Genomic DNA, 24329 nt, shown 5'->3' with positions numbered 1-24329 from the left:
TTTGTAAATCTTTTCTTAACTCTTTCAAGTTTCACAACATCTTTCCGTTAGGAAGGAGACCAGAATTGCATGCAATATTCCAACAGGACCAGGTACGTACAGCAGATTTCCTTCCCTAAAGGACATTAGTGAACCAAATGTTTTTTTCTTCCCCACCAACAATCAATAACACTTTCATGGTCATAATTAGACTCTTAATTCCAGGATTTATTGAATTTGAATTGAACCATTTGCCCTGTCGGGATTCAAATCCAGGGTCCCCAGAATATTATCTAGGTCTCTGGATTAATATCTAGTGATATACACCACGGCATCACCTCCCCTGGTTAATTTATTGGTCATCAATAAAGGCAGTCATAAATGTAGAGAAGCTTCTTACACAGAAAATGATGAGAATATGGAGATCTCTCCTTCATGGAGTGAATGAAATGACTACTACTGATACATTTATGGGGAACCTATAGGTGAGCAAAGAATTGATGGTGGTGCAGAAAGGGTGAGATGTAAAGGTATGGGAAGAAGTTCTTTTAGTGAACTAGACCCACGGAAATCACAATAGCCTATTTCTGAGTTGTAAACATCTCTGTAACTATATGTAAAGGTATTGATCATCTGTCCTAAAATGTTCACGTCTTGTGTTAAGTTGAGTTTGATTGCACATCTTGAGATAGCTTTACAAAGGTGGAGGTGCTATATAAATGCATGTTCTTGTATAGAGTCACCATTAAACTGATAACTCCATGGTTCTTTCTACAGAGCCACCGATTAAGATAATTAGACAGACAGAGGGTCCAACAGAGCACAACTACCTGACCTCCGAGGTCATTACACTCCAGTGTGAGCTATCTCGGCAGGATGGTGTTGCCAAATGGTACAAGGATGGGGAGAAGATGGTGGAAAATGAGAGGATCTTCATTGGGAATGAGGGAACATTCCGATCACTGCGGGTACTAGATGCTCGGACTACAGACTCGGGAGAGTACCTCTGTGATGTCCAGAGTGACAGCGTTGTATTCGGAGTATGTGTGCAAGGTAACAAAGCTTGGATTCAGTGCTCTCGCCTGTCCAAGCTTGACCCTGACCATCCCCAAGGTCAGGGTCCTGCTTGACCCTGAGCTCAGCTTCCAATTCCTTCTCTCCATAACAAGGACATTGATTTCTTTCTGTATAATATCGGTTACTGACACCATTCTGCATGTCTCTGACACCTCCAAACCACCCTTGGTTTCTCATCTTCTGTCCTTCATAATCTTCAGCTCATCCAATACTCTCTGCTCTGTATCTAAATTGCACTAAGTGTATTCACCAATCAGTTACTGTGCTCAGCAACTTACTTTATCAAGAGATTGAATACCCAAACAGCCCAGTGATCATGAAGCAATGTTTCTATATTCTCCTGGCATCAGGCCTTTACAAAGATAAAGTTAAATTGAGAGTAAAACCAGGAAAATGCAGTATTAACATTGGATTCAGGCTATAGTTCATCTTGGTTGAGGAATCTTTTGTGTCTCTGTCTGTCTGTCTGACTCTGTCCCTGAATGAGGCCCCTGCCTGACATTGGTATACCTCTGTTCAAACCAGATCTGTAGGTACTATCTGGCTCCCTTGCTACCCTTCCTCACCATTGCCACCTGCTGTTGGAGGCTCCAGTCCTTATAAGCATGTAAGTTATGAGTAAGCCACTCAACCCTTGGGTCTGCTACTTTAGAACATAGAACAGTACAGCACAGAACAGGCCCTTCAGCCCATGATGTTGTGCTGACCACTGATCCTCGTGTATGCACACTCAAATTTCTGTGACCATATGCATGTCCAGTAGTCTCTTAAACGTCTCCAATGACCTTGCTTCCACAACTGCTGCTGGCAACGCATTCCATGCTCTCACAACTCTCTGTGTAAAGAACACGCCTCTGACATCCTCTCTATACTTTCCTCCAACCAGCTTAAAACTATGACCCCCTTCTGTTAGTCATTTCTGCCCTGGGAAATAGTCTCTGGCTATTGACTCTATCTATGCCTCTCATTATCTTGTATACCTCAATTAGGTCCCCTCTCCTCCTCCTTTCCTCCAATGAAAAAAGTCCGAGCTCAGTCAACCTCTCTTCATAAGATAAGCCCTCCAGTCCAGGCAGCATCCTGGTAAACCTCCTCTGAACCCTCTCCAAAGCATCCACATCTTTCCTATAATAGGGCGACCAGAACTGGAATTAATTTAGTCCACCTGAAAAATATTTGAAGACTCTGCTTCCCTTGCTATTTTGGGAACAGAGTTCCACTGTCTCATAACCCTCTGTGAGAAAATAACTTTTTCAGCCCCATTACTGTGGGTTTGGAGTCAAATGTAGGCCAGATCAGGTAAAGAGCAATATTGAACCAGATCGGTTTTTCCTGACAATTAACAATGGTATCATGATCATCAATAAACTTAATTCCAGGGTTTTATTGAATTCAGATTCCAACATCTGCCATGGTACTATCCAGTCCCAGGACCCCAGGATATTACCTGGGTTAGTAATCTGGTGATTGCACCACCATGCTCCTTGTTATCTTACTGGTCATTAATAAAGTCAGTTATGAATATATAGAAGCTTCTTAACCAGCAAGTAGGGAGAATGTGGAACTCGCTCCCGCAGGGAGTGAATGAAATGATGAGTACACATAAGTTTATGGGGAACATATGGGTAGTGCAGAAAGGTTAAGATGTAAAGGTGTGGATTGTGAACCAACACCAACAGAGTCATGATGGACTGACTGGCCTATTTCGGTGGTGTAAACCTCTGTGTAATTGTATGTAAACGTATTGGTCACCTATCCTAATGTGTTCACATGTTAACTCAAATTTAATTGCATATCTGGAGCCAGCTCTGCAAAGTAAAGGTGGTAAATAAATGCACATTCTTGTTATTGATGCACCATTAAACCAACACCTGCCTGATTCTATCTGCAGAGCCACCGGTTAAGATAATCAGACAAACTGAGGGTCCAGCAGAGCACACGTACCTGACTTCAGAGAACATTATGCTCCAGTGTGAAGTGTCACGGCTGGATGGTGTTGCCAAATGGTACAAGGACGGGGAAAAAGTGGTGGAAAATGAGAGGATCTCCATTGGGAGGGAGGGACTTTTCCGATCACTGCGGGTACTGGATGCTCAGACAACTGACTCTGGAGAATACCTCTGTGATGTCCAGAGTGACCGCATTGTATTCAGAGTGCATGTGGAAGGTAATGAAACTTGATCTCAGTGCCCTCACTGTGATAAACTTGATACTGACCATTCCTAATCTTGGAATTCTGTTTGACCCTGAACTTAGCTTCCAATCCCTTCACCTTTCCTTGACAAAGACACTGACTTCTGTGTAATGTCACACACCTCCAGTCCTTCCTTAAACTGACTTAACCTGTGTTCCTCTGACACATTCTAACCTCCCTTTGGTTTCTCATCACCACCACGCCCTCCACCACCTCCATGATTTTCGCTTCCCCGGTCCCCAACGCCTTATCTTCACGATGGACATCCAGTCCCTGTACACCTCCATCCCCCATCACGAAGGACTCAAAGCCCTCCGCTTCTTCCTTTCCCGCCGCACCAACCAGTACCCTTCCACTGACACCCTCCTTCGACTGACTGAACTGGTCCTCACCCTGAATAACTTCTCTTTTCAATCCTCCCACTTCCTCCAAACTAAAGGAGTTGCCATGGGCACCTGCATGGGCCCCAGCTATGCCTGTCTCTTCTTAGGATATGTGGAACAGTCCATCTTCCGCAACTACACTGGCACCACCCCCCACCTTTTCCTCCGCTACATCGATGACTGTATCGGCGCTGCCTCGTGCTCCCACGAGGAGGTTGAACAGTTCATCAACTTTACCAACACCTTCCATCCCGACCTCAAATTCACCTGGACTGTCTCAGACTCCTCCCTCCCCTTCCTAGACCTTTCCATTTCTATCTCTGGCGACCGACTCAACACAGACATCTACTATAAACCGACTGACTCCCACAGCTACCTGGACTACACATCCTCCCATCCTGCCCCCTGTAAAAACTCCATCCCATATTCCCAATTCCTTCGTCTCTGCCGCATCTGCTCCCAGGAGGATCAGTTCCAACACCGTACAGCCCAGATGGCCTCCTTCTTCAAGGACCACAGATTCCCCCCAGACGTGATCGACGATGCCCTCCACCGCATCTACTCCACTTCCCGCTCCTCTGCCCTTGAGCCCCGCCCCTCCAACCGCCACCAGGACAGAACCCCACTGGTTCTCACCTACCACCCCACCAACCTCCGCATATAGCGTATCATCCGCCGTCATTTCCGCCACCACCAAACGGACCCCACCACCAGGGATATATTTCCCTCCCCTCCCCTATCAGCGTTCCGCAAAGACCACTCCCTTCGTGACTCCCTCGTCAGGTCCACACCCCCCACCAACCCAACCTCCACTCCCGGCACCTTTCCCTGCAACCGTAGGAAATGTAAAACTTGCGCCCACACCTCCTCCCTCACTTCCCTCCAAGACCCCAAGGGATCCTTCCATATCCGCCACAAGTTCACCTGCACCTCCACACACATCATCTATTGCATCCGCTGCACCCAATGTAGCCTCCTCTACATTGGGGAGACGGGCCGCCTACTTGCGGAACGCTTCAGAGAACACCTCTGGGACGCCCGGACCAACCAACCCAACCACCCCGTGGCTCAACACTTTAACTCTCCCTCCCACTCCACCGAGGACATGCAGGTCCTTGGACTCCTCCATCGGCGGAACATAACAACACGACGGCTGGAGGAGGAGCGCCTCATCTTCCGCCTGGGAATCCTCCAACCACAAGGAATGAACTCAGATTTCTCCAGTTTCATCATTTCCCCTCCCCCCACCTTGTCTCAGTCAGTTCCCTCAACTCAGCACCGCCCTCCTAACCTGCAATCTTCTTCCTGACCTCTCCACCCCCACCCCACTCCAACCTATCACCCTCACCTTGACCTCCTTCCACCTATCACATCTCCATCGCCCCTCCCCCAAGTCCCTCCTCCCTACCTTTTATCTTAGCCTGCCTGGCACATTCTCCTCATTCCTGATGAAGGGCTCTGGCCCGAAACGTCAAATTTCCTGTTCCTTGGATGCTGCCTAACCTGCTGTGCTTTAACCAGCAACACATTTTCAGCTCTTTCTCATCTTCTGTCTTCCATAATCTTCAGCTGATCCAATATTCTCCAATCTATATCCAAACTACATCAAGTCAATTCACCAAACAGCTCCTGTGCTTAGAAATTTATTATCTCAAAGGATTGAAGCACCCAGACAGCTCAAAGTTAATGGAATAGGTTTACTTTATTCCACTGGTATCAGACTTTTATAAAATTAAGACTAAAATAATGAAAACATTATATTTACATTGGATTGAGACTATAGATCACGTCTTGGCTGAGAAATCTTTAACAGTCAGCCTCATTTTCACTCTCTCTCTTTCGCTCTCTCCCACTCTTTTCCTGCCTCCCTCGCTCACAGAATGAGACCACTGTCCAATATCTATATGCCTTTATGAAAACAGGGAGTACGATATGGCTCCCCCGCTACCTTCCCTCACCATTGCAACCTGCTGTTGTAGGCTCCAATATTTTATAGCATGTAAATTAGGTGTAGGCCACTCAGCCCCTCAGGTCAGCTCCTCAATGCATGTGACTATGGCTGATCCAAGTACATCCCATTGCCACTGAGTTCTTTATAACATTTCATTCCCTTCCTTTGCAGCAGTAACTTTGTATTTCTCGTGTCTTCTATCTTCGTATGGTCTGCCTGTACTTCATGCAAAACAAAGCTTTTCACTGCACCTAGGCAAATATGACAATAATAAATCAAAAAAGCATGAAGAATTTATTTACCCTGCCTGAATAACAGTCCGAGTCTCTGCTTCCCTTGCCATTTTGGGGAGAGACTTCCACAGACTCATAACCCTGAGTAGGAAAAATAACATTTTCAGTCCATTTCTGTGGACCTGGAGCCACATGTGGGCCCAGACCAGGAAAAGACAGCAGATTTCCTTCCCTAAAAGACATTAGTGAACCAGATGGGATTTTTTGACAATCAACAGTAGTACATGGTCACTATTAGGCTGTTGATACCATATGTTTATTAGGTTTGAATTGCACCATCTGACATTTTGGGATTCGATCCCAGTGTCCCCGAACATTATCTGGGTATCTGCAGTTCTAATCAACTGCTCATATCATTAGTCCATTGCCTCCCAGGTTAATTTATTGGTCATTAATAGACAACCTTGAATACAAAGAAACATTTCACCCAGAAAATGGGAAGTATGTGGAACTCACTCTCTTAGGAAGTGGATGAACTGATGAGAACAGATGCATTTATGGGAAACCTATGGATGATCAATCCATGGTGATGTGGAAGGCTGAGATGCAAAAGTGTGGGACGATGTTCTTGTGATAAACTAACGTCAAAAGTTATGGATTGGCTGAATGGCCAGTTTCTGTGTCATAAACTTCTATGTATTTGTATCAAACCGATTACCTGTCCTGACATGTTCACACGTGTCAATTTTTGTTTGATTTCATGTCTCAGGATAGCTCTATGAAGATAAAGGTGCTAAATAAATGCACATTCTTGTTGAGCCACCTTTTAAGCTGACGTTTCCTTATTCTACCTGCAGAGCCACTGGTTAAGATAATCAGACACTTTGCATGTCCAGCAAAGCAGAAGTACCTGACCTCTGAGGACTTTGTGCTCCAATGTGAGCTATCTCGGCCAGATGTTGTTGCCAAATGGTACAAGAATGGGGAGAAGGTGGTAGAAAATGAGAGGATCTCTCTCAGAATGGAAGGAACGTTTCGGTCACTGCAAGTTCTGGAAGCTCAAGTGACAGACTCAGGAGAGTATCTCTGTGATGTCCAGAGTGATAGCATTGTATTCAGAGTGCACGTGGAAGGTAACAACGCTTAGGTTCAGTGCTGTCATCTGTCTGAGCTTGATCCTGACCAATCCCAAAGTTGGAGTGCTGCTTGACCCTGAACTCAGCTTCCAATCCCTTCCCCCCAACACAAAGAGTACGATCTCCGTCTGTGTAATATCACCTGTCTCTAGTCCTTCTTTAACCTGACTGTTACTGACAGCACGCTGTGCACCTCTGTCACTTCCAAACAATGTTGTACTCTTGGTTTCCCATGTCCATCTTCCATAATCTTGAGTTCAGCCAGTATTCTCCCATCTCTATCAAACTGCACCAAGTTTCTTACAATGTCTCCTGTGCTTAGAAACATATTTTGTTGAAGCAACCAGATGGCCCAAAGATTCATGAAGCAGTGTTTCTTTATTCTACTGACATCCGGTCTTTACAAACCTGAAATTAACTCAAAACTGAAACTAGGAAAGTGGATTATTTATGTTGGATTGAGACTCATCTTGGTTGAGGAATGTGTCTCTGTATCTCCCTGTCTGTCTGTCTCTGTACCTGAATAAGCCCTCTGCCTGACATTGATATGCCTTTGTGCAGATTGGATCTGTAAAGGATCTTTATGTATTGGGCCAATGCGCTGAGGAATTTGCAGATGGAGTTTAATTTGGATAAATGTGAGGTATTGCATTTTGGCAAGATGAACAAGGGCAAAACATATACAGTTAATGGTAGCAGAAAGACTGAGGCGTTCAGGAACCTAGTCCTTTAAAAATTGTGTCACAGTTAGACAGGATGGTTAAGAAGGCATTTAACATGCTTGCCTTCATTGCTCAGACCATTGAGTATAGGAGTTGAGATTGCACAGGATGTTGGTGAGGCCACTTTTGGAGTACTGTGTCCTGTTCTGGTCACCCTACACTGCGAAGGACATTATTAAATTGAAAAGGGTTCAGAGAGGTTTGTAAGGATGTTGTTGGCACTTGAGAGTTGAGTTATAATGAATGGGCTCGGACTTTTTTCACTGGAGTGTAGGAGGTTGAGGGGTGACCTGAAGGAAGTTAATAAAATCACGATGGGGGGCGGGCAGAGATAAAGTCAGTAGCAAAGGTCTTTTCCCTAAGATGGGGGGGTTCAAAACTAGAGGGCATATTTTTAAGGTGAGAGGAGAAAGATTTAGAAAGGACCTGAGGGGTAACCTTTTCACACAAAAGGTTGTTTGCCTGTGGATTGAATTGTAAGAAGAAGTGATAGATGCCGGTACAATTACAACATTTTAAAAAATTTGGACAACTACATGAATAGGAAATGTTAAAAGGGTATGAGGAAGTGAGTACTGCAGATGCTGGAGATCATAAGCCCTGATGAAGGGCTTATACCCGAAACATCAATTCTCCTGCTGCTCGGATGCTGCCTGACCAGCTGTGCTTTTCCAGCACCATAGATTTATGAGCCAAACACAGACAAGTGAGACGAGTTTAGTTTGGGAAACTTGGTCGGTATGGACTGGTTGGACCAAAGGTCTGCTTCCGTGCTGTATGACTCTACTGTCTGACTCCTCTGCTGCCCTCCCAACATTGCCACCTGCTCTTGGAGGCGCCAGTACCATACAACATGTAAATTGGGATTAGAAATAAGCCACTCAGCCCCTCAAGTCTGTTTCTCCATGCATTTAGATTGTGGTTGATCTGATTGCTCCTCATTCCCATCAACCTCTTCGTAACATCTCACCCCCTCCTTATCAAGAATGTAATTCCCCAGTCGAAAAGTGTGACACTGGAAAAGCACAGTAGGTCAGGCAACATCTGAGGAGCAGGAGAGCCAACGTTTTGGGCTTAAACCCTTCATCAGGGTTCGTTCCTGATAAAGGGTTTGCAACCGAAATGTCGACTGTGCTGTTTCTTGGATACTCCCTGACCTGCTGTGCTTTTCCAGCACCACACGTTTTGACTCTGCTTTCCAACAACTGCAGTCCTCACTTTCTCCTATGTATTTACCTCAGCTGAATAACAGTTAAAGACTATCTTCCCAAAAGGGCATGGGAGGCAGAGTTTCAAGATTCATAGCCCTCTGTAAACAAAAATGTCTTTTTCAGCCTTATTGCTGTGCACCCGGAGTCATATGTAGGCCAAGACCAGATAAGGACAGCAGATTTCCTTCCATGAAAGCCATTAGTGAACCAGATGGGTTTTCTTGACAATCAGCAACAGTATCATGGTCAGCATTATTTGGAGACGCCGGATTTGGACTGGGGTGTACAAAGTTAAAAATCACACAACACCAGGTTAAAGTCCAAATTGTTTTATTGGAAGCGCACTAGCTTTCGGAGCAACGCTCCTTCATCAAGATGCTCCACTATCACCTGATGAAGGAGCGTCGCTCTGAAAGCTAGTGTGCTTCCAAGTAAGGAGGTAAAAACAATGACTGCAGATGCTGGAAACCAGATTCTGGACTATTGGAAGAGCACAGCAGATCAGGCAGCATCCAAGGTGCAGCGAAATCGACGTTTCGGGCAAAAGCCCTTCATCAGGAATGTTGGACTATAACCTGGTGTTGTGTGATTTTTAACCATGGTCATCATTAGACTCTTAATTTCAGGTTTTTATTGAAGTCAAATTCTTCCATCTGCTATGGTGAGATTTCGACCCAGCGTTCTCAGAAAATTACCTAAATCTCTCGATGAATAGTCTACTGATAATATCACCAGCGCATCGTTTCTCAGGATATCTTATTGGTCATTTATAAAAGCATTCACAAAGACAGGGAAACATATCCACCCAGGAAGTGGGGAAAATATAGAACTCGCTCTCTCAGACATTGAACGAAATAACAAGCATTGATACATTATAGGGAACCTATGGATAAGCAAAGAATTGATTGTGATGCAGAAAGAGTGAGATGTAAATGTGTGGGAGGATGTTCTCGTAGTGAACTAACATCGACAACCATAATTGGCTGAATGACCAATTTCTGTATTGTAAACGTTTGTGTAATTGCATGTAAAGGCACTGATCACCTGCCCTAATATGTTCATGTGTCTTGGTGTTAACTTGAGTCTAATTGCACATCTTGAGCTATCTCTAGAAGGTAAAGGTGGTAAATAAGTACATATTCTTGTTATTGATGCACCATTAAACCAACACATTCCTGGTTTTATCTGCAGAGCCACCGGTTAAGATAGTCAGACAGACCAAGGATCCAGCTGAGTATAAGTACCTGACCTCCGAGGATATTACCCTCCAGTGTGAACTGTCTTGGCCAGATGGTATTGCCAAATGGTACAAAGACAGGGCGAAGGTGGTGGAAAATGAGAGGATCTCCATGGGAAGGGAAGGAACGTTCCGGTCTCTGCAGATATTGGACGCTCGGACAACAGATTCTGGAGATTACCTCTGTGATGTACAGAGCGATAGCATTGTATTCAGAGTGCGTGTGGAAGGTAACAAAGCTCAGGCTCAGTGCCCTCACAGAAGCTTTCCCCAACCACTTTTCTCATTTTTGCGTGCTGACACAGATGATGCTCACTGAGACCATCAAAAATATATTCGTCTTTGTGACACAGGGCAATATCACTCAGGCAGTAACTCCAGACTCAGTCCCTGTCCCTCATGGGATAGGTGGGATTCTGTGGTGCTCCTGAGTTACTGACACAATCTCCATCCTCACCAACTATTATGTATCAGCAACTACACCCCACCACCCCCACCAAATTTCTTGAGCAAGTTGTCACCCAGTCTATTCCCCATCTTTTCCAGCACCTCAGTGTTTGTCCCGTTAGGTTTTTGCTCCTTTGCCCATAAGAAAACTGTTCTGCTCAGGGTACAAATGTCACCTTGTGTGCCCGTGATTGTGGCTAAACTTTCCCTCTTCATGTTCTCAACCTTTGACACGTTGACCATCCTTGTCCAACCCCTCTTTCACTATTGTCGCTCTGATGGGATTCTCTCACGGTTCCCTTCCAATCCCTCACATTGTATCCAGAGAATTACCCTCAGTAGCCTCTCTTAGTGTTCATTCTCTGTTATCTCTCGTGACCTCCAAGGGTCGGCCATCAGTCCACTCCTGCATCTTTCTTACAAACTGCCCCTGAATGACATCATCTGCAAACAGCAGGTCAGTTTTGCACCAACCAAACTCAGCCCTCCCCCACCAGCACCTCGGTCAGTACTTTCTGTCCTTCATCAAACTTCTTAAAACCCGTCCCTTTCTGCAGGTTTGGTGCTGTGGTTATCGAATTATGTTTGGTAACAATGGTGTGACGTGTTAGAGCATGTTTTACAAATGCATATTTTATTCTGAAGAGGTGCTATATCAATGCAAGTTTTTAATGTGTAAAAGTGCAATTGTTTACTGTACAACCATGCTATATAAGTGCATCTTTTTACTGTCAAAGGTGCTTTATAAATGCAAATTTTTACTGTGCAAATTTGCCATATAAGTGCATGTTTTCTTTCTGTGAAAGATGCTTTACAAATTCAATTCTTATGATTAAAAGTGCTATATAAATGCAATTTGTTCTTGCTATATAGCTATAAATCTCTGGCAATGATGAGGAAAGTCTCAATGCCCTCGATGATGGGTATACTAAATTCTGATGGTTCATTGTTGATAAACTTCCTGGTATTCCTTCCAGATCCTCCTGTAATGATTGTTGGAAGCTCCCATATCTCGGAAGATCGCAGTTTCGTTGAGTCTGAGACCATTGCTATGACATGTAAACTATCCCATCCAGATATGCAGGTTCGCTGGTACAAGGATGGGATTGAGCTGCAGCCCAGTGACAAAATCAGGATCGAGTCACGGGGTCTGATAAGGGAGCTGATGATCTTCGACTCTGAACCATCCGATTCTGGACAATATGTCTGTGATGCTGACTCAGACAAACTGACCTTTAAAGTGACTGTCACAGGTACAGCCCCCATGTCGTCGGGCCATTAAACAATAAGATATAGGAGCAGTGAGCAATTCAGCCCATCACAGTCTGCTCTGCAATTCAATAAGGTCATGTCTGATCTGATAATTCTTGACTCCACTTTCCTGCCTTTTCCCCAAACTCTTGATTCCTTTACTGATTAAAATATCTGTCTGTCTCAACCCTGACTATACTTAATGACCCAGCCTCAACAGCCCACCGCAGTGAAAAATTACACAAATTCACTACTTTCTGAGGGAAAATCTTCTCAGTTTTAAATATCTGACCCCCTTATTCTGAGATTATTCCCACAAGGGGAAACGACCTTTCCGCATCTACCCTGTCAAGTCAACTAAGAAGCTTGTATACTTCATTCTTCTCAACTCCTTTGAATACAAACCCAACTTACAAAACCTCTCCTCATAAGACAGATCCTCCATAACCAGTATCAGCCTAGTGAACCTTCTCTGTGATGTCTGTAATGTTGAAATGCCTCTCCTAAGATAAGGGGAGCACAGCTGTTTACAATATTTTGACTGTGGTCTACGGTGATCATTCCGCATGTCTGTTCTATTACCCACTGAACTTGGATGTTACTTTTTTAAAATTTATGCATGAGGACTCCGAAATCCATCTGTTCTGAAATATTTTGGAGTCTTTCTCCATTTAACTAATGCTTACCTCTAGTATTCTTCCTGCCAAAGTACATAACCTCATGATTTGGCGATGCCGGTGTTGGACTGGGGTGTACAAAGTTCAAAATCACACAACACCAGGTTATAGTTCAACAGGTTTAATTGGAAGCACACTAGCTTTCGGAGCGTCACTCCTTCATCAGGTGGTAGTGGAGGACACAATCCTAACACACAGAATTTATAGCAAAAATTCACAGTGTGATGTAACTGAAATTATACATTGAAAAATTGATTGTTAAACCATTCTCAGGTTAGTTGTTAACAATGGTGATAGCTAGACATTATGTTGAATGTGTTAGCCCCCTGTGTTCTCCTCTATGCCATGATGTTTTGATTGATTCTAATCTAAAAAGTGAGATAATGGAGTTTTACATGAATTCAAGCAGTTTTTGAGCTCAAAGTTCTATATGAACGCATGCAGTTTTTAAGCAAAGTCCAATGTAACCCTGCAAGTACAAATTTACCCCACAAAATATATGTGTGCATGTGGGTGTTTGTCTGTATGTGTGTGTCTGTCTGGTTTGGGGGTTGTGAGTGTGAGAAAGTGTATGTGTGTACGTGTATAGCGCAGAGTGTTTTAAGTCTGTTGGGGGGTGCATGTTGAGTGTGGGAGTGTGTGTGTCTGTAAGGCTGTGTGTGGGTGTCTGTGTACGCGTCTGTATATATGTGTGTCCGTGTGTATGTGTGTATAGGAGTATCTGTGTGTGTGCATAGTGCAATGGTGGTCACTTGTAATGTGACATGAACCCAATGTCCCTGTTGAGGCCCTCCCTATGGATACCGAACTTAGCTATCAGCCTCTGCTCAGCCACTTTTCGCTGCTGCCTGTCCTGAAGTCCACCTTGGAGGATGGTCACCTGAAGGTCAGAGGTCGAATGATCATAACAAATGATCCTTGATCACAACATCATCACCTTTGACAATCAGTTCTTCATCCAGAGATATGGAACAGCCATGGGGACCAAATTTGCACCCCAGTATGCCAACATTTTTATGCACAGGTTCGAACAAGACTTCTTCTCTATGCAGGAGCTCCAACCAACGTTATTCACCAGGTACATTGACGACATTTTCTTCCTCTGGACCCATGGCGAGGAGTCACTGATAAAACTACACAGTGACATCAACAAGTTTCATCCCACCATCAAACTCACCATGGACTACTCTCGACTATCTGTCTCATTCTTGGACACATGCATCTCCATCAAGGATGGACACCTCAGCACCAAACTCTACCGCAAACCCACAGACAACCTCACAATGCTACATTTCTCCAGCTTCCACCCACAACATATTAAAACAGCCATCCCCTATGGACAAGCCCTATACGTACACCAGATCTGCTCAGATGAGGAGGAACGTGACAGACACCTGTAAGTACTCAGGGATGCCCTCACAAGAACGGGGTACGATGCCCAACTCATTAACTGCCAATTCTGATGTGCCACAGGCAGGAACCGTAATGACCTCCTCAGGAGACAGACACGTGCTGCAACTGACAGGGTACTCTTCGTTGTTCAGTATTTCCCAGGAATTGAAAAACTAAGCCATGTTCTTTGTGACCTGCAACACATTATTAGTGAGGATGAGGACCTCACCAAGACATTCCCCACACCTCCAATACTTGCCTTTAAACAACTGCCAAACCTCAAACAGCTCGTTGTTTGTAGCAAGCTGCCTGGCTCTCAGGACAACTCCATACAGCCCTGTCATGGTAGGTGCTGCAAGACATGTCAGAGTGTGGACATAGATGCCACCATTACGCGTGGGGATACCTCCCACCTTGTACATGGCAGGTACTCATGTGACTCAGCCAACGTTGTCTATCTTATACGTTGCAAGCAAAGATGCCCGAAGGCATGGTACATTGGGGAAACCGAGCAAAGGCTACGACAACAGATGAATGGGCACCGCACAACAATCACATACACATGGACACACATGTACACCCTTACAGACACACACACTCTCACATGCACCCCCTCACAGACTTAAAACATTCTGCGCTACACACACACACACACACATGCGCTTTCTCACACTCACAATCCCCAACCCAGATAGACACATACATACAGACAGACAAAGACCCACATGCACACATATATTTTGTGGGGTGAGTGTTCCCTCCCAGTTGCGGAACACTTCAGTGGTCCAGGACATTCCACCTCGGACCTTCGGGTGACCATCCTCCAAGGCGGACTTCGGGACAGGCAGCAGCGAAAAGTGGCCAAGCAGAGGCTGATAGCTAAGTTCGGTACCCATAGGGAGGACTTCAACCGGGACCTTGGGTTCATGTCACATTGCAGGTGACCACCATTGCACTACACACACACACACACAGATATTCCTGCATACACACACTCTCGCACACACACAGGCACTCCTATACATATATACACACGGACACACGTATACACAGACGCACACAGACACCCGCACACACACAGACACACACATTCACACATGCACCCCCTCAACAGACTTAAGACACTCTGCGCTACACACACACATACGCTTTCTCACACTCACAACCCCCAAACCAGACAGACACACACATACAGACAAATATCCACATGCGCACACATATTTTGTGGGGTGAACTTGTACTTGCAGGGTTACATTGTAATTTGCTCAAAAACTGCATGCGTTCATGTAGAACTCTGAGCTCAAAAACTGCATGAATTCATGTAAAACTCCGTTATCTCACTTTTTAGATTAGAATCAATCAAAACATCATGGAATAGACAGAGAACACAGGGGGCTAACACCTTCAACATATTGTCTAGCTATCACCATTGTTAACAGCTAACCTGAGAATGCAACTTTTTAAAAAAAGGTTTTGTGATTTATACATGAAAGAAGTGAAACTATCATGATCTTCTAACAGATGAAAGGTTTAACAGACAATCAATTTTTCAATGTATAATTTCAGTTACATCACACTAAATTTTCGCTATAAATTCTGTGTGTTAGGATTGAGCCCTCCACTACCACCTGATGAAGGAGCATCGCTCCGAAAGCTAGTGTGCTTCCAATTAAACCTGTTGGACTATAGCCTGGCGTTGTGTGATTTTTAATTTTGTACACCCCAGTCCAACACCGGCATCTCCAAATCATGGGTTCTTATTAAGTAGCCTAACGTCTGGTACGTTTTCAAACATCCGAAAATCCAATTATATTACAATTGCTGTTCACCTTGTTTCTATCCTGCTTGCTATCTTCTTAAAAAATGCTAGTAAGTTTGTCAAGCATGACTTTCCCTTTCTGAAGCTGTGCTGATACTGCTTGATCATATTATGTACTTTCTAAATGGTCCGCTATTGTGTCTTTCATAATAGACTCTAACGTTTTGCCAACAGCATGACAGACATTAAGCTAACTGACCTGCAGTTACCTATTTTGTTTTTGTCTCCTTCCCTTTTTGAATTACACTGGCATTTTCCAATCCCATTCTTAATTCTCCAGCTCCACTTTTTAAGGGCCTCTGTCCACTTTGACCTCTTCTTCCAAAGTGAATTTGAAGAATCACTCAAATTTTACTTTCTACCTATTTATTTATTTTAGTTATATTTTATTGGATTTTAAAACTTTCCCAATGCTTTGACTTACTACTAATCTTTGCCACCTTACATAATTTTTCTTTCAGTTTGAAGTTATCCTAACTTTCCTGGTTAACCATAGTTGGCTTATCCCCTTCCGAGGATCCTTCTTTCTCACTGGAATATATCTTTGCTGTGATTCATTAATAATTTTCTTAAATATCTATTATTGCACCTGAAAAATCATACCTGATACAGTTCTTTTGAACAACTGCTGCCCTCGTTCCCATGTAATTATTCTACTTTAAGTTTAGTGATTGTTTCGGACCCAAGTTTGTCACTCTCAAAGTGAATGCTAAGTTGCACCTTGGTGTGGTCACTGTTCGAGGAGATATTTTACTCTGAGATTATTTGTTAAACTTGCTTCATTACATGTCACCAGCTCCAAAATAGTCTGATCCCTGGTTAAATCCACAGCATATTGTTCTAGAAAAAGGTCCCGATTACAGTCTTATGAATTCTTCCTCATGGCTACCTCTACCAATTTGATTTTCCTAATCTGGATGAAGATTAAATTCACCCATTGATTAATCTACTACATTAATTACAGATCCTCATTGTCTGTTAATTTATTCTCTGTCCCACTGGAAAGGGAACCTCTACTATTTGGACCCACTATTAGGAAACCTGTACACTACTCTCACCAGAGTCTTCTGCCCCTTTTATTTCTTACGTCCACCATTATAGATTCTAGATCCTCTGGTCAAGATCATTTCTTGCTGTCATACCCATTCCATCTATGCTATTCTTCCTGCCTGTTCTTGTGAAATGTCACATACTGCTGAATATTTAGCTTTGTTCTCCTTGTAACTATCTTTTATAATATAATACCAATTAACTTATATTTATTTAATTTGTTCTGAACATTGCACACGTTCAAGTAAAGAACCATTAATTCTTCTTTTGACCATATTCACTGCTTTTTTCAATGTTGGAAATGCTGTTTCCCCCTGTGTCCTCGAGGTATTGTTTTCCTAATAGCTGCCCTGTAGTACTGTCATATCCTCTTACTTTGGAAGCTTACATTTCCCCTCTCACAAAGACTCCCCAGCCCTCTAATTAGTTTAAAACCTTCCCTACAGCCCTAGTTAAAAAAACAAAGAAAATTTACAGCCCAGGAACAAGCCCTTCGGCCCTCCAAGCCTGAGCCGATCCAAATCCACTGTCTGAATCTGTTGCCCATTTCCTAAGCATCTGTATCCCTCTGCTCCCCACCTACTCATGCATCTGTCCAGACGCATCTTATATGAATATACTGTGCCTGCCTCTACTACCTCTGTTGGCAATGCGTTCCAGGTATTTACCACTCTGTGTAAAGTACTTGCCATGTGCATCCCCCATTAACTTTTCACCTCTCACCTTGAGAGCGTGACCTCTTGTTATTGAATCCTTCACTCTGGGGAAAAAGCTTATCTCTATCTACCCTGTCTATACCCTTCATGATTTTATAGACCTCAAACAGGTCCCCCCTCAATCTCCTTTTTTATAATGCAAACAAACCTAACCTACTCAATCTCTCTTCATAGCTAGCACCTTCCATACCAGGCAACGTCCTCGTAAACCTTCTCTGCACCCTCTCCAAAGCGTCCACATCCTTTTGGTAATGTGGTGACCAGAACTGTACACAGTATTCTAAATGTAGCCGAACCAATTTTAACATGACCTGCCAGCTCTTATACTCAATACCCCATCCGATGAAGGCAAGCTTACTTCTTGACCATTCTATCCACCTGTGCAGCAACCTTCAGGGTACAATGGACCTGTATTCCCAGATCTCTCTGTTCATCAACTTTTTCCAAGGTTCTGCTGTTTACTGTTTAATTCACTCTTGTATTAGACTTCCCAAAATGCATCACCTCACATTTGCCTGGATTGAACTCATCTGCCACTTCTCCGCCCAACTCTCCAGTCTATATCTATATTCTCCTGTATTCTTTGACAGTCCCCTATGCTTTCTGCTACTTCACCAATCTTCGTGTCACTGTTGTTCAATTCACAAGAATACTACTGGATCCCACCCTCCCTCTCCAAGTTGTTTTTCACCTCCGTGGTGAGATCCTTAATCTTGGTACCAAGTGGGTGATACAGCCTTCAGGATCCCCACTCATGACTTTAGAGAACAGTATCTGTCCTGTCTCCTACCACTATGACATTACTATTTTCTTCCCTGACTACACCAAGGTTTCATGATCAGTCTGCTCATTCCCTAGTCTTAACCTGCACAGTTCACAAGAACTTTGAAAGTGTTGGGCAACTTCAGGGACTGTGATTCCTCAATTGCAACCCTGAGTCCTCATACCTTCCTTAGCTACAATCATACCTTCTTGTACACAGACCAAAGTTGAATTATCTAGGCCTAAAGGTGTGACTGATCGTTGGAGCAATGTATTCAGGTAACTTTCCCCTCTCCAATGAGGTTCAGTGTATGCAGCTCAGACTCCAGCTCCTCAGCTTGAATCTGAAGTTCCTCAAGTTGCAAATAGTCAGTGTTGATTTGTTTGCTCTAGAACACCTTAGTATCCAGCAGTTCTAATATGCTGCAGCATTAACACATCACCCAGCATCCATCAGTATTATATTTTATTCAATTAATTCATTAATTTCTCTAATATTCCAGCTCATAACCTTGAAAAATCCCTGATTTTTGTACTGTTATTTTTTTCAATTGTCTACTTAACAATTTAATTTTAAGAAATAAGGATTTAAAAAAGTTAGAGACCTAATTGTGAACTGAAGTTAATAGGAAAGACTAATCTGCTTTTCCTGTACCCTGTCGCATTGTGCTTTGCAGCATCATTCCACTGCACTCTTTCATTATTGACTGTCAGACATTGCAACGCTTCTTCAGTAATGACTCTCTGACAGTGCAGCACTCCCACAGTACTGACCGTCTCATAGTGTTGCACTCTCATGATACTGACCTCCGACAGTACAGCACTCCTCAGTACTAACCTCCAACAATATGGCATTCCCTTAGTACAGACCATCTGACAGTGCTGATCTCTCTATCAGTACTGATCTCCTGACAATGCAGTACAGTACTCCCTCAGTGCTGACCCTCTGACAGTGCGGCACTCCATCAGTACTTTCTTTGCAAGTGCAACACTCTCTCAGTTCTGATCCTCTGACAGTGCCATGCTCCCTCTGTACTAATCCTCAGATAGTGTAACATTCCCTTGATACTGACTTCTGACAGTGTGGCACGACCTCAGTACTAACCCTCTGACAGCGCAGTACTCTACCAGTACTGACAGTTTGACAGAACAGCTCTCCCTCAGTACTGACTCTCTGACAGAGCAGCACTGTCTCATTACAGACAGGTACTTCGTCAGAACTGATCATCAGACAATGCAGCAATCCTTCATTACTGACCCATTAACAGTATAATCTTGATGTTCCAGATGGTGAGCCTGTGGAAATCATTGCCACAAAAACTAATTGAGACCAAAACAGTTTGTGTTTTTAAGAAGGAGGTTAATATATCCTTTGTGGCTAAAGAGATCAAAGTATATGGGAGGAGGGTGATGATAGCTTAATGGTCTTATTAATCAACTCTTAATCCAGGGACTCAGGTAATCTTCTGGGTCCTCAGTTCAAATCCCGCCATGGCAGGTGGTGGAATTTGAATTCAATAAAAATCTGCAGTTAAGATTCTAATGATGACCATTGCTGATTGTCGGACAAACCCATCTGGTTCACTAATGTTCTTTAGGAAAGGAAACTGACATCCTTACCTGGTCTGGATGGAGCAGTGTTTTGACCCACATTAAGCCTAGTCCCACAGCAACTCCCAGCAATAATTCTAATTGCTCTTGGGTAATTAGGGATGGGCAATAAATGCTGGCCTAGCCAGTGACACTCTCATCCCATCAATGAATTAAATTTAATATCATTTTCAGGTAATGAGATCAATGATCAGCAATGATCATATAGAACGGTGGAGCAGACTCAAGGCGTCAAATGGCTACTTCTTTTCTCATCTTTAATGTTTCAATCTCCCAAATCCCCCTGTGGGAATCAAACATCACTTTTTTTCTGGATCTACATTCACATAAGTATTTTTGTCACGTCCCTTTCTAAAACCATCAAATCTGAGTGTCTATTCAGCTTCATCCAGTGAGAAATGAATACTTTCCAGGCAGAGTGACACAATGACAAATAGCCAATCATAGAGGCTCAGGGTTCTCAGGAGGTGCCTGAAGCATAGACTTCACCTTTGGAGCTGTGGCTTTCCTACTTGTCATTAATCTGGACTAGGTCCTGATGCCTTGTGAACTGTTGAATTAGAAGTGGAGCAATATGTTGCTGAGATCAAATGTACTTCAGGCTTGATCTCTTCTCACTGCTGAATCCCATGGCCCAGCGTAAAACTGAATAGTGTATGATGTGTACCTTCCCTTTAAGAGACAATATTAAATAGGGGGTACAATTCTAGAAGGTGCATCATTGAAGGTGTCAGGATGGGTAGATAGAACAGTAAGTGAATTACGCAGTATTCTCAGCTTTATTAATAGGAGAAGCGAGGACAAGAGCAAGGAAATGATGTTGTACTTGTACAAGAGATTGGTTTAAAAAAAACATAAGATGTAGGAGCCAAAGTAGGCCATTTGGCCCATCAGCTCTACTGCATCATTCAACAAGATGGTTGATCTGATCCTCTACTCCACTCTCCTGCTTTATCCCACATCCCTTGCTGATCAAAAATCTCCTGTCTCAGCCTTGATTATACTTAATGACACATCCTCTATACCTCTCTGTAGTAAATAATCTCACAGATTCACTACCCTTTGAGAAGAAATTCCTTTTATCTCCATTAGACATTAGCTGGAATATTGTTTACAGCTCTGAAAACCACACTGTAGGAAAGTGCAGAAGTGATTAACAAAATAGTTGTAGGAATGAGAAACTTAATTTATGAGGATGTTGGGACTGTTCTCCTTGGAGAGAAGAAGGCTGAGAAGAGATTTGTTAGAGGTTTTTAAAATCATGAGCCATCTGGATAGATAGAGAGAAACTGTTCCCACACATGAAAGGAACAAGAACAAGAAGGCATAGATTTAAAGTGATGTACAAATGAAGCAAGATTGAATTCAGGAACAGCTTGTCAATTCAGCAAGTAGTTAGGGTGTGGAATGCACTGCCTGGAAATGAGGGATGATCATTTGAGGCATTCAAGTGGGCTTTGGATGACTATTTAGCAAAAAGAAAATACAAGATTCTGGAGAATAGACAAGAGATTGACATTAGATAATACTGCTTGTTTAAAGAACTGTACTGGCTTGATGGGCTGAATGGCTTTAATCTGTGTCATAACACCTCTGTAATTATGTGAAGAGAGTTCATGTTGAAGTACTCCACGTGCAGTGTGTAGATATTTTTATTCAGCATGTTAGATGTGTTATGCCACACTCTGAAGCAGGTGAGACTTGGAACATCGGTTTCCTGGCTGAGGGTTAGGGACTGTGCTACTATAGCCTTGATGTGCTCTGTGCAGCCATTGTTGTGACTGCCTGGTTCTCTGCAAGCTGTACAAACATAATTGCTGTAATGTTAGCTTTATAACCTATCAAATGTTTTACTGTTTCAAATGTGCTAACCCACAGAGTTAATCAATTCCTAGTGAGAAATTAATTAGAGTCATAGAGATGTACAGCACGGAAACAGACCCTTCAGTCCAACCCGTCCATGCCGACCAGATATCCCAACCCAATCTAGTCCCACCTGCCAGCACCAGGCCCATATCCCTCCAAACCCTTCCTATTCATATATCCATCCAAATGCCTCTTAAATGTTGCAATTGTATCAGCCTCCACCACTTCCTCTGGCAGCTCATTCCATACCCGTACCACTCTCTGTGTGAAAAAGTTGCCCCTCAAGTCTCTTTTATATCTTTCCCCTCTCACCCTAAACCTATGCCCTCTAGTTCTGGACTCCCCAACCCCAGGGAAAAGACTTTGCCTATTTACCCTATCCATGCCCCTCATAATTTTGTAAACCTCTTTAAGGTCACCCCTCAGCCTCCAACGCTCCAGGGAAAACAGCCCCAGCCTGTTGAGCCTCTCCCTATAGCTCAAATCCTCCAATCCTGGCAACATCCTTGTCAATCTTTTCTGAACCCTTTCAAGTTTCACAACATCTTTCCGATAGGAAGACCAGAATTGCATGCAATATTCCAACTGTGGCCTAACCAATGTCCTGTACAGTCGCAACATGACCTCCCAACTCCTGTACTCAATACTCTGATCAATAAAAGAAAGCATACCAAACGCCTTCGTCACTATCCATTCTACCTGCGACTCCACTTTCAAGGAGCAATGAACCTGCACTCTAAGGTCTCTTTGTTCAGTAACACTCCCTAGGACCTTACCATTAAGTGTATAAGACCTGCTAAGATTTAATGCAGTACTTCGCATTTATCTGAATTAAACTCCATCTGCCACTTCTCAGCGCATTGGCCCATCTGGTCAAGATTCTGTTGTAATCTGAGGTAACCCTCTTCGCTGTCCACTACACCTCCAATTTTGGTGTCATCTGCAAACTTAACAACTGTACCTCTTATGCTCACATCCAAATCATTTATGTAAATGACCATTAGCCCATTATCATTAATGGGACACGACATATACTTTATGATCCCTCAAGTGGCCTGAGTCCCCAGGCGTTCTTCACTTTGGGCCTATAAACTATCCCATGGAGTCTGAGGGCTCAACACTGGAACTATTTCTGTAGTAACCTAGTCATAGTGTAACCTAATCCTCACAGTCCAATTTAGACAGTGTCAGCGAGGGATCACTGCTATTTTGATCCTAAACAACAGGTGCTTTGGTTTAGATATTAAAATTCACCATCGTACCCACCCCAACCCTGGAATATTGAGTGCTGTGTCCATGTCAGAAAAAGAGACAGAAACAAAGGGAAATAGAGACAGAGATCAAGAGAGAAAGATAAACTGAGAACGGGACTAAAGACTGCTCTCCCAATCTCAGCATGCAGTACACTGCCTGTTAGGTTGGTGGTATGATTTTACCTCCAGTGACGTATTTTATCTGATGTGGCATTAGTTATGTTATCTGTTGTAACTTGAGAAACTGAATGTGGTTTCGTTACTCTGAAGAATCCAACAGGTATTTATTACAATGATATAAAACAACTGCAGATGCTCAAGATTCGAAACAAAAACAGAAATTGCTGGAGAAATTCAGCAGGTCTCAGCAACTGAAACAGTTAATGTTTCAAGCCCAGTGACCTCATCAGATATTTATTATAATTATAACTAACTATTATACATTCACACATATACAAGTGTTTGGCTACTGTTATGCCATTCAACTATAACTTCCAGTAGACGGTTATGCTTCAAGTGAATTTGGGGTAAGATGGAGTCAATATGGAGGTTATAATCTCAGGTCTCACATTATTACTAACAGTAGTTTTGTCATGAGCATGTCTGTTAAAGATAAACTGACACATTGCAATAAATACAACAACCTGAACAATATTTATAAAATCAAAACAATTGCAGGTCTGCGGGGAAAGAGCAGGAATGAGTGGGACTAATCAGGTAGTTCTTTGAAAGAACTTACACAGGCATGCTGGGCCAAATGGCCTCCCTCTGTGCAGTAATATTCCATGATATTACAGAACCATTTTAACCCATTCATCTACAGAAAGGACATAAGAAAGAGTAACACTTTACAGTTTTAGAGACAAACATACTGTGCAGGTTTTTCACAAAATGTTAAAGTAGAATAGATTTCAAATGGTGATGAGCTGGAGCTGAATTGTTGGTAGGACAAGTTAACAGGGTAATTAAAAAGGCATAAAGGAATTTGCCTTTATCAGTTAAGACATAGATTATAAGAGGAGGGTGGTAATGTTGGAGCTGTAGAACTTTGATTAGGCTGCGGCTGGAGTACTGTAAGTGATTCTGGTCACCCCACTATAAGAAGAATGTGATTGCACTGGAGGAGTGTAGTGGAAATTCAGCAGGATGGAGCCTAGGATGGAGTAGTTTAGCTATGAAGAGAAGCTGGATAAGCTCAGGTTGTTTCCTTTGGAGCAGAGAAAATTGAGAGGGGACCAGATAGACGTATGTAAGATTGAGGGGCATGGACAGGGTGAATAGAAAACAGCTATTTCCCTTGGTCAGAAGGTCAATAACAAAGGGATATGAATTTAAAGTGAAGGCAATTGAGCTGGGATTTGG

At 43.2% G+C, this 24329-nt stretch overlaps 1 protein-coding gene across 1 annotated transcript in view; it reads left to right on the top strand.

The window, feature by feature from the left end:
* LOC132817707 (obscurin-like) overlaps nt 1–24329 on the top strand; it is a 306454-nt gene that overhangs the window by 182008 nt on the left and 100117 nt on the right. The window contains exons 30-34 of the mRNA XM_060828232.1: nt 757–1032; nt 2948–3223; nt 6675–6950; nt 10078–10353; nt 11548–11823. Of these exons, the coding sequence (XP_060684215.1) occupies nt 757–1032; nt 2948–3223; nt 6675–6950; nt 10078–10353; nt 11548–11823 (1380 nt within the window). The remainder of the gene's footprint in view (nt 1–756; nt 1033–2947; nt 3224–6674; nt 6951–10077; nt 10354–11547; nt 11824–24329) is intronic.

Source organism: Hemiscyllium ocellatum, chromosome 7 (genome assembly GCF_020745735.1).
Source record: "Hemiscyllium ocellatum isolate sHemOce1 chromosome 7, sHemOce1.pat.X.cur, whole genome shotgun sequence".
NCBI lineage: Eukaryota > Metazoa > Chordata > Chondrichthyes > Orectolobiformes > Hemiscylliidae > Hemiscyllium > Hemiscyllium ocellatum.
Note: the sequence above shows the minus strand (reverse complement) of the source record. Positions and strands in the feature narration are given on the sequence as shown.